Raw genomic sequence first — 14383 nt, 5'->3', positions numbered from 1 at the left:
AAGATAATAGATTTGTTCAAGAACGGTTAGAGAACTGGATATAGAGACCTGCAGTATGGATTCTTGAGACCAAGGTTATTGGTGGTCAGGGCGAGGTGCAGAGCGAGATAGTGCATGTGGTACGTGTTTGAGAAAGGATGAGTGTCTCCACGGAAAGTGGCCGTTGGTCGGAGACCTTGTGTTGGTTAGGAATCCATCAAGGTTATAATGGTAAATTCAAGGTGGTTGGCTTGTAAGGTTAGTTCGGCGGTTGAGAATTTCTGGTTCAAGGTATGGGCTATTATATGTAGTGTGGGAAGGGAAGAACACTACTAGAAAAACAGCCTTTTACGACGCTCATTGCGCGTTGTAAAACGCTCAGACGACGTGCAAATGCGCGTCAATAAAGGCCCTGTCATAAAGAGAGACAACGCGCATTTATGACGCGCGGTTATGACGCGCAATGCGCATCAAGGAAGGCCCTGTCATAAAGGAAGATGACACGCATTTGTGTGTCGTAACCTTACGACGCGCGTGTTTATGATACGCAGTGCGTATCAAGGAAGCCCCTGTCAAGAAAGGCCATGTCATAAATGAAGATGACACACATTTTTTCGTATCATAATTATAATTGTTCTAAAAAAATATATTTATATATTTATTAATTTTTAAATTAAATTTGCATTTAATGTCTCATAATATAAATAAAATATCATATACAAAAAATACAATCCATTGCATAAAATTTAATGTCATACAATTCTATTTCTTACAATATCTAAATTTACATCTAATATACTCTGTACATCAAATTCCAACTAAGTAAAGTTGCATCTTGTCTTTCATAATTCTTCCAACCAAGTAGTTGATTATATGGATAAGCAGTTGTACATTGGCCCATCTCACTCAAGAATGACTTAGCCAAATTCAACTCCAAGTCTTTACTGCATCTTGCTGATAATGCTGCAAGATTTGAATCAAGTGGCTTCATATTCCTTTCTTCCATCAACTTTACCTGATGCACAAAATACACAGAAACAAAAAAAAACATTGTAGAGGAAGGGGTAATTTGGGAAAATGTGAGCGGTATCCTTTACAAAACAAAACAATAAATATCCTTTGCAAGATTTTCTCTTTAGTATCCTCTACAAAAGAAAACAAAAAATATATATCAAAAAATGAAATTTTTTTATAGTTTTATATTATAATTATGCCTAGAGTATTGCATACCTGAAGAACCATTTGTTAGCTCTACAACACTTTTTTAATCTGAACCTTGTCTTTCATTACTAACATCAACACCTTTTGTAGCCCCTAGGACTCCGCATAAAAGTTAGAAAAACTAAATATTCCAAAAATACCCCTAGGACTCTTTTTGTCCCAGAATATGAATTAAACCACAAGTGATGCTTCGATTTCTTTGTTTCTTGCAACTTCAACATGAAGTGTTCTAATGTTGTATGTGTAAAGTTTCACACTTTACAGGAGATTCTTGGGGAAGGAAAGAAGGTTAAGCTTGAACAGAAGGTAATTTCATATCATATGCTTTTGTGTTTTAAGGGTTAAACAAATCATTTCAAGATTTGAAAATTATAAAAAAAATGTTATAATTGTAGAAAACAAATTGATATCTTTCTAAAATCTTGGGAGCTAAAATATATCTAATTAAAACAATGAAAATGTGATTTTGTTTTTGTTTTCAATGTTGTAGTAGTAGGAAGAGATGAAAGTTTGATATAATAAACAAATCAGTAAAAGTAGGTTGCTATTTCTTAAAAAGTAATTCAACTTTAGCATATTATAGCTTACCTTCTCTGTTGGTGGCAACTGCAATGAGTTCTTTCACGGCTATATCAACAACTTTGGATACAAAATCAGAACTCTGCATGGATTTTTTATAAAAAGGATTAAATAATCACTTAAATAAAATAACTGAAAGCTTATTGATGGATTCCAAATAAGGCTGTGTGATTATAGATAGAGTTGAATGCTGAAAACGATTGAATCTCAGGGTACTCATTCAAAACTCTAAGATTTGCTCACGATAAAAATCCAAAAAAATAATTTAAAAATTAAAATTAGTATGTGAATTATGATAACTAATTTTAAATTTAATAAAAATAATATGAAGAAGCAACTCATAGAGATGAGAGTACATCCCTTTTCCAGGACCACCAGCTGAAAAGGATCCACCTCCTCCCATTGTCTTTCGATCTCTTCGAGTAGATATCCTTCTCTTTATGAGCAATACTTTGGAGTTAATCTGTTACTAGTTTGACCATCCATCCAGAATGACTACACAAAACAATACACATGTTTCAGAAGGCAATATAGGGGTATTTTGGTCTTTTTAACAAAGTGATGATATTAAATTCAAACAAGTGTAGATGATATTGAACTGAACGCTTTGGATGTGGATCACTCTCTCCATATCCTACTCTGTAAAATGACAGAAAGTAAATTTGCAGCTCTTCAATAAGTTCCTGTCATTATAACAAGATATATCAGAAAAAAGACCAATATGTTAAAGATAATGAATATAGTGTTCATGATAACTGAGAAATCGGGAGTTGCATGTCTTTGGAGCTATCAAAGCCATGAATGACAATGATCTTGCTGATAATATATGCATGTTCATTTTTATCAATTCCAAAGTCCAAATACCAAGCAGCTCATCAAATAGCTTTAAAGGATCAAGAGCTGCAAGTTGGAAGATTAACATTTCGGGAGCTATATCAGTATGCGACAAAGTATGTAAAAACTTAAGACATTTTTTTAATCTTAAAAAAAAGTTTTTGAACATATACATACCACTTTGCGATTTCTGCATCCGAAAAATAAAACGAATGATCCGAGTTGGGATCCGAATTCCTTTAGGGCTAATCTTTCTTGAAGAAAACCCCTAAAAGGAGCCAATCCGGTTCCTAGACCAATCATAATAATTGGGATTTTAGGAGCAGATAGAAGTCTGAAATTTGATGTTCTGACAAAAATAGGTGCCCGACTACAATCTTCACTTTTTGTCATTGGCACTGCATTCTGAAAAATAAAACCATAAACTTTAAATCTCATGTTTAACCTTTTGGTTGCTATTTATAGGAAGAAAATAAAAAGTAATTGATAATTGATAATTGATACCTTCATCCAGGTGGAACAAACTCCATTGTGGACATGTCCTGATGGTGTTTTCTCATACACTAATGCACAAGTAACATGAATCCTTTCTGGTGCCATTCTGTAAGATTAATACATATAAATATTATTACATTCTTGAATTATTATTTTAATAAATAAAATCAAGATTATGGAAATAAACTTACTTAGGGGAGGAAGAAATTGAGTAGTATCTAGGTTGTAAGCGAGGGGCAACAGATGCAAAGAAAACACCACTGAGCATATTCATCCTGAACAATATTTATCCAACAAATAAATAAATATATAACATCACTTTTCATATTAAGAAAAAGAAATCCCAAACCTTTCCAGCAGGAGATGCAAGGAATTTCAGTCTCTCAGCTTCATCAGGATCAGTAGCATGAGCAGCTAGGGCAAGTAAAGCAGACTAAAATAAATAAGCATCAAGAATTTGCTAAGTTTAAATTCGGATAATAATTATTGAAATAATAAATAGTACATTGCTAGAAATGAAGGTATAAATTATAATGATAAATACCTTTTTGGGAGAAGTCAAAACGTCTGCATAGGAAGCCAATGCTTTTCTTAAAGTGCATGGCGGGAAAGAAGGCGGCAAGGAGGCTCCACCATGGTCCCTGGTCTCATATCTAAAATACGAATAAATAAATAAACAGATTCTTCCAACAACCCCTGACACTGTCAGATGTAAATTAGGTACACAGTAGCCACTGACTACCACATTGGTATGCAAAAGGGTTATTCTTCCAACAACCCCAGAGCTTCCTTGTAATAACTTCCTTGCTTTGTAAATTACTAGTTTGACCATCCATCCAGAACGACTACACAAAACAATACACATGTTTCAGAAGGCAATATAGGGGTATTTTGGTCTTTCACCACATTTACAACCACCCCCATTCCCAATCTGTCCCAGCTTCTCGAACCTTAACCTGAAATAAAAAAAAAGACGAATATAGCCCTATCATTTTCTCAAGTATTTGACACTACCCCAAGTACAATCTCAATTTTATGAATAAGTTGATGAACAAATACTTCGCTGAACTCAAACTCTTCTTCATGGTCATGGGAGCCATGATGACCTCCCTCCACCAATGACTCATCTGTCCCTTCAAGTGCCACGTAGGAATCACCTTGGTGTGTCTGGAACATTAAATAAAGTATATAATATGGTCTTTAAATATTTATCAAAAAATATAAACATGGTTAAAAAAATAAAAAGAACATGACATACCCTGTTATGATGTGCCTTTAAAATGAAAGGCTTGGGTAGCAGCATCCATGGGACAACAATTAAGGATAGAAGTAGCAGCACAAGCTGCCATTGCCATTGCCAATCAGATCATTTCTATTAGTTGTCACCTTCAATAAACTTTAGTTGAATAAAGTTTATTTTAATAAAAAATAACATTTTTGCTTTATTCATTAACTTAATTGATTTAGTTTTCTAGTTATACCTGACTGTCTTTCAACGGAGATGAGTGATGACCTAAACTCTTTGCTATTAAGTGTTTTCATTTTTTATATTGCTTTCAAGTTATGATATGTAATTACTTGTGCACCAGAATTAATTTATAATCATATGCACTCGTCATTAGCCCAACATTGCAACCTGCATCTCATGAATTCTTTTATGTTGGATCACATTGAAAAGAGCAAAAATAAATATTCTTAGCTAAAGATTACTTTATAATAAAATCCAATAACACAAGTGAAGGAATGTAGTGGTAAAAAAAGAAGTATGAGTTGAAAATTTGGAAATGGAAGTTAACCTCTACTGTTCTTTTAGCTAAATCAGATTCATTTTTCAAATTCTCCTCAACATTTGTACACTTGACAGCTATCATCTTAATCACACATCTCCTATTATAAATAGAAAATCGTTATTAAAAGATGGATATGATAAATAAAATATCAGAAAGAGGTTAAGAGCTATCTCCATATTAGGTGAACATGAAAGGTATGTTCAAGCACATTTGGCAGCCATCTACCAAATGAGTAAGCATCAACATTAAAAAAGAAGAGAAACCTTAATTGTGAAACGGAAACATACCCATGCCAACTCTAAGATTCCTTTGGGCATTTATACAAACACATTGTGCACATATCCATGTTCCACATAATCATATAAAAATCATACACTAACATCGATCCATGTGGTTAGAAATTAATGAATTACAATACACAAAAAAAAAATTAATTTTGCCATTTCAGTTGATGGATGAATCTCACTGGCACTCAAAAATTGCTTTGATAACGAAATTTATGAAAATATGAACTGGTAAAAAAATGTATCGATGAAAGAGATGAGAATAACACCTCAAAATTTGGTACAGTTCACACAAGTCAGCCACCAAGTGATTATAAAAATTGATTTTAGGGATGTCATTCTTCAAATTACTTGCTCTATAAATGAAAAAACCCTAATATCAGGGGGAGAGAGAGAGAGAGAGAGAGAGAGAGAGAGAGAGAGAAGAATGAAAACAGGACCTGAATGCTCAAGTTGTTAGCTCAACCCGTCTTTTTCCATCCTCGTCCCAGTTTAGAGAGATGTGCTTGAAATTTCACAAGAATATAGGGTTAGAAAACTTTGGACGGCCTAATTCAACTATGGACTTGATTTTTTGCTAATAGAATCGCACGATAGGGATGTAAACGTGTATCTGGTGGAAGCTCTCCAATCTTCCTTCCCTTCATTATGCCGTCAACTTTGTGTGCGTGAAGAACCGAAAAGAGAAAAGTAGAAGCAAGGAAGGAGAATAAGGCAGGGTTTTCTATTTTTCGGAGATTTCTTTTCCCTCTTAGCTATTAAATGTCGGAAAACGCGTGTTTCATCGATTTTTGCATCTAGGTTTGAAGGAAGAAGAAGGTGTGGTTAGAGGGGATGTATGAAACTGAGAAAGAGTTAGGACGAGCGACTTGTACAATTGTGTCCTTGAACAACTCATTGAAAATTCGAGTCCCTTCAGGCGGATTTTGATGAAATGAGAAGAACGATGACAACCTCGACGACTCCGATTGCATTTGGACATAATGGGATCCACTCCCTCCATCGGACATCAACTGCTCTGCTCCGATTTTGATGAAACATGAAGAATCAATCGATTTCTTCTGGAATTAGGGTTCTAACATGGCTTGATAACAGGAATATAATTTGTTAAGATACAACAAAAAGGGAAGAACTCATGTCGGAGCCCTGAGCTTTGGTAAATGAAATCTGATTGGCAGACCATGGGAACGTAAGAAGTTGGCGATGCAGAAAAAGATGAGTCGAGGTCGCCGGCAGGAGGTGATTCGAGGTAGAGAACGTTGTTGAAGGTTTCAGGAGGAGAGTTGATGTAGAATGTGGTAGAGAGCCCTCATTGACAAAACCCTAGAAAATGATCCCTGTGAATTTTTTGATAAGATAAATAGTCTAAACGCGTGTTCATTTTAAAAATTATAAAGCGACATGACTAGACGACACGCCTTTTATGCTGAGTGCCCTCCGTTTTTTTTGTTCTGACACTTATTTTAAGGGCACGCAAAAATGCGCGTCCAAAATCCTTCAAATTTTAGAAGAGATGATATTATTTTTAGGGCACACGCTTTTGCATATCGTAAATCACTGCGTGTCATTGTTTGTGCGTCATTAAAGGCCTATATTCTAGTAGTGGAAGTTGATTGGGCAACCAACTTCAGGGTTGTTATGAGTATTCTTGCACGAGTTTTGAGCAATAGAGGAGGAAGTTTCGGATTGTCGTCTACGTATTCTGAGTCGCTGACGACTCCTCCGTGTTTCAATTTAGAGTTGGAATATTACGGAGTTACGAGTGGTGCGAGAGGATGATCAGTTGCAAGAATTTGAAAGGATGCTTTGCGATATCAGGGTATGATGCCGTATATAGGAGATCGGTGGGTGAGGAAAGACTTCGTGAGGTTCGGTGATGGTGTACCCAGGTATCCAAGCATGATGCCCTGATTATCGGGTTATACTTAGGCTTGAATTGCGAGATAGTAAGTGGAGTATCAAGTATCTATGATTCCAGTGGGATCCCTTCAGCTAGCGACATCAAGTGAGATTATTTAAGAATGTGGATGGTAGCAAGAAAAGGTGTTGTGATACTATGGGGAGCCGTAGTACTCACTAGTCAGTGAGAAGGTGTTATGATATTGCGGAGATCCGTAGTACTCACTAGTCAGTGAGAAGGTGTTGTGATACTGTGGGGAGCCGTAGTACTCACTAGTCAGTGAGAAGGTGTTGTGATACTGCGGGGAGCCGTAGTACTCACTAGTCAAAGAAGGTGTTGTGATACTGTGGGGAGCCGTAGTACTCACTAGTTAGTGAGAAGGTGTTGTGATACTGCAGGGAGCCGTAGTACTCACTAGTTAGTGAGAAGGTGTTGTGATACTGCGGGGAGCCGTAGTACTCACTATTCAGAGAGGGTGTTGTGACACTGCGGGGAGCCGTAGTACTCACTAGTCAGTGAGAAAGTGTTGTGATACTGCGGGGAGCCGTAGTACTCATTAGTCGGTGAGAGGGTGTCGTGGTACTGCAAGGAACCGCGTTATTCGTTAGTCGGAACATGACTCAGGAGAGTTCTTAGCCTTGAATAGCCTTACTGCATTGAGTAGGCTTGAGTAGCCTTGTTGCATTGAGTATCCGAGAGCCTGGTGGCCAGATCAGGAAAGAGACGGAGGTCTCTATGATAGTCGGGAATCATTATATCCTGAGTTAGGCTATGGAGACCGTAATGGGAAGGAATCGGAGAAGTGATGTACGAGTGGGTTGCGAGTCATGAGTCATGAGTTGGGTGATTTATTAGGACGGGTGGTTGCAAATTCGCGTCGGGCCAGACTCTCGAGTTGAGTTTGATTCTAGTGGTGTATCGAGTAAATGGATTGAGATTCCGGATTTAGAGAGGGATTTCTTTTTGGAAGGGGTATTGTTGTCATCTGGTGTCTTGGAACTTGGTGGGTCGGTTCGTTGGTGTGGGAAAGACCACGAGACACATGAGACTAATGGGTAGTTGTCGACAGAGGTTGAGGGTGAGACAATTTTAGTTAGGATTATAGTAATCACTTGGGGTAAAGAGAACTTCGTGACTTGTGTGTCACTAGGCCGAGATAGTTGTTGTGAGAAGGAAGTCAGTGAGACATTTCAGGATATGTTATGGGTAACCTTTCGAGGTTCAATTGCCGAGTTGAGAGATGACCTAGTACTCAGTATGGAGTAGGATAACTTGAGAGTAAGTTGGGGTTTATAATTTTTGATGCCAGAGGGCACTTCTGAGCGAGCTTGATTATTTTCTTGTGTCTGAGGATAGGGTGTTGAGGGTTCAATGTTCGGACGTATTCTGACAGCAGTCCAGTGGATGGGTCTCCGGTAGCGTGTGACCCTTTCGTCTATGGAAGTGTGTTTGGGATCATTTGGTATGTCTAGCATGGGTGATCGGTAGCCGATTCTTGGGCTTATCTTGTGAGAATCTAAGGGGCAGTGAGTTATCGGGGTCTGTTATTCGAGGAGCAAATAACGTGATGATATCTTTAGTGGACAGTCTAGCGGCGGACCAGACCACTAGAGTTCTAGATTTGGAAAGTCAGAAGGGGTATCCTAGCGGCAGAGGGGTCAGTATTGTTCCGACTTTAGGAGTTCCTGTTGGGTTCATGTATCCATGGAGTAAGATATCGTTTTGGTGTGAGATCCTTTCAATGGTGCTTTTCAGGTGTTTGGTTTATATCTATGTGGTTGAGGAGCAATTTCGAGGGCGAAATCTAATTCAAGTAGGGGAGAATTGTAACAAACGGATTTCCAGGGATAATATTTTGAGTATTCATTTCAAGATATGGGGAGTGACTCGACAAGTTGGTGCCCTAACTCATCGAGTAGGGTCGTGCTTTGGTGACGTGTTTAATGAATGGACTCGACGAGTCGGGTATCTGACTCGCCGAGTCAGCGCTGCTGAGAAAAACCCTAATTTTTTGGGTTTGTGACCTATTTAAAGGCCCTTATGGGCTTCATTTGCGGCCACACTTCCCTTGAGAGACCCTAAATGATCCTAAGAGCATAGAGAGAAAGAGGGAACTAATTTTCATTAATTTGGGTGCATTCTTGTAAGGAAGAAGGAGAGTGTTCAAGCTAAATTGTTGGAGGGGCTCAGATCTACTACTATTCCATTCAAAGCTGTTGTTTGAGGTATAAATCTCTACCTATTTTGGTATGGTTAGTAGATCTCATGAATTTAGGGTTTCTTTACCTTCTTTTGAGTTAAGTTATGATGAAAGTGAAGTCTCCTTGAGGCATAAACATCAGATCAGGACCTTGAGAAGTCCAGAGAGTCCCATGATCCTAGCTTTATGCAGTCACATAAGAGTATTGAGCCTAACACACCATTATGAGGGTTATTTTGTCAGTTAGAGCTAGATGTGCGATGCATGATCATAAAGATTGAACCTTTACGTGATTAATGAGCCTTGTGAGCATAATTATGAAGTTTGGGAAAGTATCTTGCACTAAAATGGTCTGAATGAAAAAGAGTCTGAATAGACTCGCCGAGTTGAGCCGCTGACTCGGCGAGTAGCCAGGCTTTTGTCCCGATGAACTGAGTCAGGTGGTGACCCAAAGAGTTAGGGGTTAGCTCGTCGAGTTGGAGCCTGCTGGGGTTACCATGAATCGACTAGACTTGACGAGTCTCCCAAGTGCACTCGGCAAGTCTGGTCAAAATTGGAGTTGACTTTTGTTGACCTTAGGAGTGAAAGAGGTCAGGAAGGGTAGAATGGTCTTTACCCATCCGAGAGAGAGCATATGTAACGCCCGTAGATCCGGGTTAGACAATTTAGAGGCAATAAGTGTCGAAAATGACTTTTTGGCAAAATATTATTTAGAATAAAGAACATTAAACAAGTTGTAGAATATGTATCAAGGTTTCCGTAGATATAAAGAACGCCAAAATCCGAGTTTTAACGAAGAAGTTATGGCCCGTCGATGTTTCGCAACAAAATCGGCACGACACCGGGAAACGTAAAATAATGAATTTACGATAGAAGACTTTTTGGCCTTAGTAATCTAAACCAAAGTTGTATTATACGTTAAACCGAGAGTGTCCATAAAAATAACGCCCAAATCTGACTTCGTATGAGGAAGTTATGATTTTTCGAAGTTCCGACTTAGTAGTGTACAGCCCGAAACTCGAATTTTAGTTCGAGCGGTTTTTAGCCTACGCGACCTAAATGATAGTTGAAGATCTCATTAATAGGAACTCAACGGTAAAAAGACAGACGAAAACGGAGTCCGTATTAAGGAGTTATGAATCCTTCGCGGTCATTTAACAGTCTAATCTCCTCCTACTGTTAAATTTAAGATCGGTCGAGAATTAGCCGACTGAGTCTAAATGAAAGTTGTAGATTTTATTTTTACCTACGCGTGGATCTAAATAACGTCGAAAACGGAGTTCGTATGCGAAAGTTATGAATTTTTGAAAGTCGGCTGATTTTCACCCTGTGTGCGATGCCACATGTTAGCACCAGGCAGGGCCTGGCTGTAGCCAGCCTGGCTCACAACGTGAATATTAAAAATTCACGCTGTGAACCTTCCTCCAGCCCCTATAAATCAGTGGTGAGGCCTCCATTCCTTCCTCACACCTCGCCTCACTTCCCTCTCTCTCTAGAACTTCTCTCTAGCCCCGAAACCCCCCGAAAATCCTAGGGAACCTCCCTAGCACGAGGTGGAAGCCCCAGAGTGCCCGACGACTCCGAGAAAAAGAGCCTTTCGGCTCGGAAATGCTGCTCCAGCGAAGCCTGGTTTTCGAGAAAACCCGCTGTAAGTGAGCTACGCGTAACCTATCTTTAGTATAGCTTATGTTTCAATATAGTAATGATATTAGGACCTTAAAATAATTATTTGGGCTCTTATTATGAGTCATATAGGGTGTTGTTTAACGCTTATATAATAGTAATAATAGCTAGACTATTAATTAGTCGCGGTTAACGTTAGATTAAACCCTAGTGATATTTTGATACTAGGTTTTGTCGAGGAAAATTATTTTAAGAGTAACGAAGTGCTGTCCGAGTGCCGAGTCACCACCTAATCAAGTGAGTGCATAGTTACTTTCATCTTACACATAGATATGAAGTATTTTATATAAACTACGTGTTATGTTTGTATTTTTTTCTGAATACTTGTTGTCTGTGCTGGGTGAAAGATTTTCATACATGTTTTAAATTATTTAAACTGTATACGTATTTTATATCTACAAAATGTGTTGGGTAAAACATGGGTAGATGAAATAGTTTATGTGTGAAAAAAATAAAATGATGAAGAGGTGATATAGACCATGAGGTAAGGGTAAGAGGTCAACCATGAGAGAAGCCTTTTACCCAAGTGATGGCCCCGTCATCCAGCAGAGTATGGATGACAACCACAAACTATTCTAGACAGTCCAGTGGACACTAGCAGGCTCGCAGCCTCTACGTGTTTTGAACTGTGTATTCACTAGGTGTACTCTAAAAACCCATCAACATGTATTGCGAGTGGATTCTCGGAAACGATACCGTCGATAAACGAGATAAAACCCACTGACCTGTATTGCGAGAGGAGTCTCAGAAACAATACTATCAATAAACAAGATAAACCTTGGTAACTATGGATTTAGTGCCTATTGAGTAAACCTTGGCAACGATGAATTTCATGCCTATTCCTTAGGATAACCCTTAGGAATAAATAAACGAGGAATAGCTGAATTCTTAGGGTAGAATAAAGAAGATAATGGGGATGGGTAATTGGGTTGATTGTTTAAATGTTTAAACATAATAATTATATTATTGTGGGCAGAAAACCCTATGTACTCACTAGGTTTCCCAACCTGACCCACTCAGTTTATTTATATCACAGGTGTTGATATGAAGTCACATTACACTGAGAGATTAAGGAGATACAAATCACTAGTGATAATGAATGTAAGTTCTGTTTATGCTTATGTTTCTGCATTGACAATGACATCCCAAATGTTTTAAAATGAATAAAAATACTTTTCTTCGGAACTGCTTTGATAACGTATTTATCATGTTTTACTGGGAACAAATTCCGCAACCTTTTTATTAAAAATAGATACTCTGATTTTTATAAAGCATAAACAAAATCGGTCTTTTCTAGCCATGAAAATGGGGATGTCATAGTTGGTATTAGAGCATTAGTTTAAGCGAACTAGGAATATGGTTTTATTTCTAGCTTAAACTTAGAATCCTAAGAAATGATTGTGAAGAGTGTGTCTAATAGATTTTGGTAATACACCTGAATAGACAAAAAGCACTAGTTTATTTTAGGAATGATGTCTAACATGCTTTTATGTGCTAAATGATTGATAATATGCATTATATGATCGGATCTATGGTCTATTGCCGACCGGATCTGGAAACTTCATGTGTTCAGGTTTCTAAACGTTTAATTACGGTATTAGAACTAGCATATAACTTTTCGGAGTAATAGGGAGATTTATACGTCTATCATAAATAACACTTTCCTATCTTAAATTCTCGCCTCGGTACACCGAATGTCTGATTTGGTGCATAGATCAACAAGGTGAGCGCTAGAAGAGGATTTAGAAGCGGTAACCCACAGCCCAAGCCACAAGTGCTTGAGCATGTGCCATAGGTAGCAGCTGCACCTGGGCTAATCATGATGGCCGGAGTACTAGCAATGGTGCAGATAATGTTGGATCAACAGATGGAAGAAACAAGGCGTTTACTTCAACAAAGTAAGGACGAACTTACTGTGCCAGTACGCCAGACACCCACTCTTGAGGCGACCATCTGGGTTGCTAAGTCTGTTGATGAAGTGATCAACGGCAGTATCACCAACAAGGTTGATGTTGGAAAGAAGAGGAAATTTGAGGGGTCTTCAAGGTCTGACAAGAACAACATGTTCTCAAAGTTTGGAGGAGTAGGTGAAGCAAAATGGTGTGACAAGTATGGAAGAAAACACAACGGTAGATGCCCTAAGGAAGTAACCTGCTTCAAATGCGGGAAGACTGGTCACTATGTCCACGAATGCCCAATTGAGGAAGGAGTTTGCTTTAAGTGTAGTAAAGAGGGACACTTCAAGCAAGAATGTCCAATGAGAGCTACATAGCCAAGTGTACCGCTGAAGCACTATGGGAGGTACTACGAAAAAGTAACTTGTTTCAAGTGTGGAAAGCATGGGCATTACGCCGATGAGTGTACATTCAACACCAAGGTTCGTTACGAATGTAATGAGGAAGGGCACCTTAAGTAAGACTGCCCAAAAAGGAAAGGAGTTACAAATCCAAAGGCACCACTGAAGCACTATGGGAGATGCTACGAAGAAGTGACTTGTTTTAAGTGTGGGAAGAATGGACATTACGCCAACGTCTGTACATCCAGCAAGAGGTTTTGTTACGGATGCAGGGACAAAAGGCATATATCAAAGGATTACCCGAAGAAAAGTGAAGCATCAAGAGTGGATGTACCTCCAAAGCAAAGAAGCCTCCCTAACGAAGCAGCGGAAAATGCATTGAAGAGTGAGGATTGATATCCAAAGCAAAGAAGCCTCCCACAAGGGAGCTACTTATTCTTGGAGTGAGAAGCATAAGGAAACATTCAAGAAGCTAAAGAAGAAATTATGTGAAGCACCAATTCTTTCTCTACTCGATGGAGTTGAAGACTTTGCAGTGGATAGCGATGCATCGGGAGTCGGGTTGGGATGTGTTCTAACTCAAAGAGAAAAGGTGATAGCATATGCATCTCGACAATTGAAAGAACATGAAAAGAACTACCCTACTCATGATATGGAGGCATTATCTTTATGGCACAAAGTGCAAACTTTTCACTGTTCATAAAAGTCTTCAATATCTCTTTAATAAGAAGGAATTGAACATGAGACAACGACCCTGGCTAGAGTTACTTAAGGACTACGACTGTGAGATACTTTACCACCCTGGTAAAGAAAATTTTGTCGCTGATGCTCTCATTTAGAAGGTAAACCTTGAAAAGAAAAGGCCAAGAGCGTTGAGAATTGAAGTAGTCTCGACAATTATGGAAAGTATAAAGAAAGCTCGGGAAGAAGCTTCAGAGAAAAATGACCGAAAGGAAGAACGTTTGGGCAAAACGTTAGTGTTCGGTACCAACAACCAAGGGTTGAAGGTATTCCAAGATAGGATTTGGGTACCTAAGACAGGAGGAATGATAAATCTTCTGATAGAGGAAGCTCACAAGACTATGTACTCGATTCATCCTGGCAGCACAAAGATGTATAGGG

At 38.5% G+C, this 14383-nt stretch overlaps 1 protein-coding gene and 1 pseudogene across 1 annotated transcript; one reads left to right on the top strand and one right to left on the bottom strand.

Moving 5' to 3' along the window:
* Nucleotides 1-1777: 1777 nt before the first annotated feature.
* Nucleotides 1778-4341, bottom strand: LOC111916256 (NADPH--cytochrome P450 reductase 1-like; annotated as a pseudogene).
* Nucleotides 4342-12787: 8446 nt separating this feature from the next.
* LOC111916255 (protein AIR2-like) lies at nucleotides 12788-13237 on the top strand. The gene has a single exon (XM_023911865.1). It carries the CDS (start codon nucleotides 12788-12790, stop codon nucleotides 13235-13237), a length of 450 nt encoding a protein of 149 aa, XP_023767633.1.
* Nucleotides 13238-14383: the final 1146 nt, after the last annotated feature.

This window comes from Lactuca sativa, chromosome 2, assembly GCF_002870075.4.
Source record: "Lactuca sativa cultivar Salinas chromosome 2, Lsat_Salinas_v11, whole genome shotgun sequence".
Taxonomy (NCBI): Eukaryota; Viridiplantae; Streptophyta; class Magnoliopsida; order Asterales; family Asteraceae; genus Lactuca; species Lactuca sativa.
The sequence above is the reverse complement of the archived record's forward strand: the minus strand, read 5'-3'. Positions and strand labels throughout refer to the sequence as shown.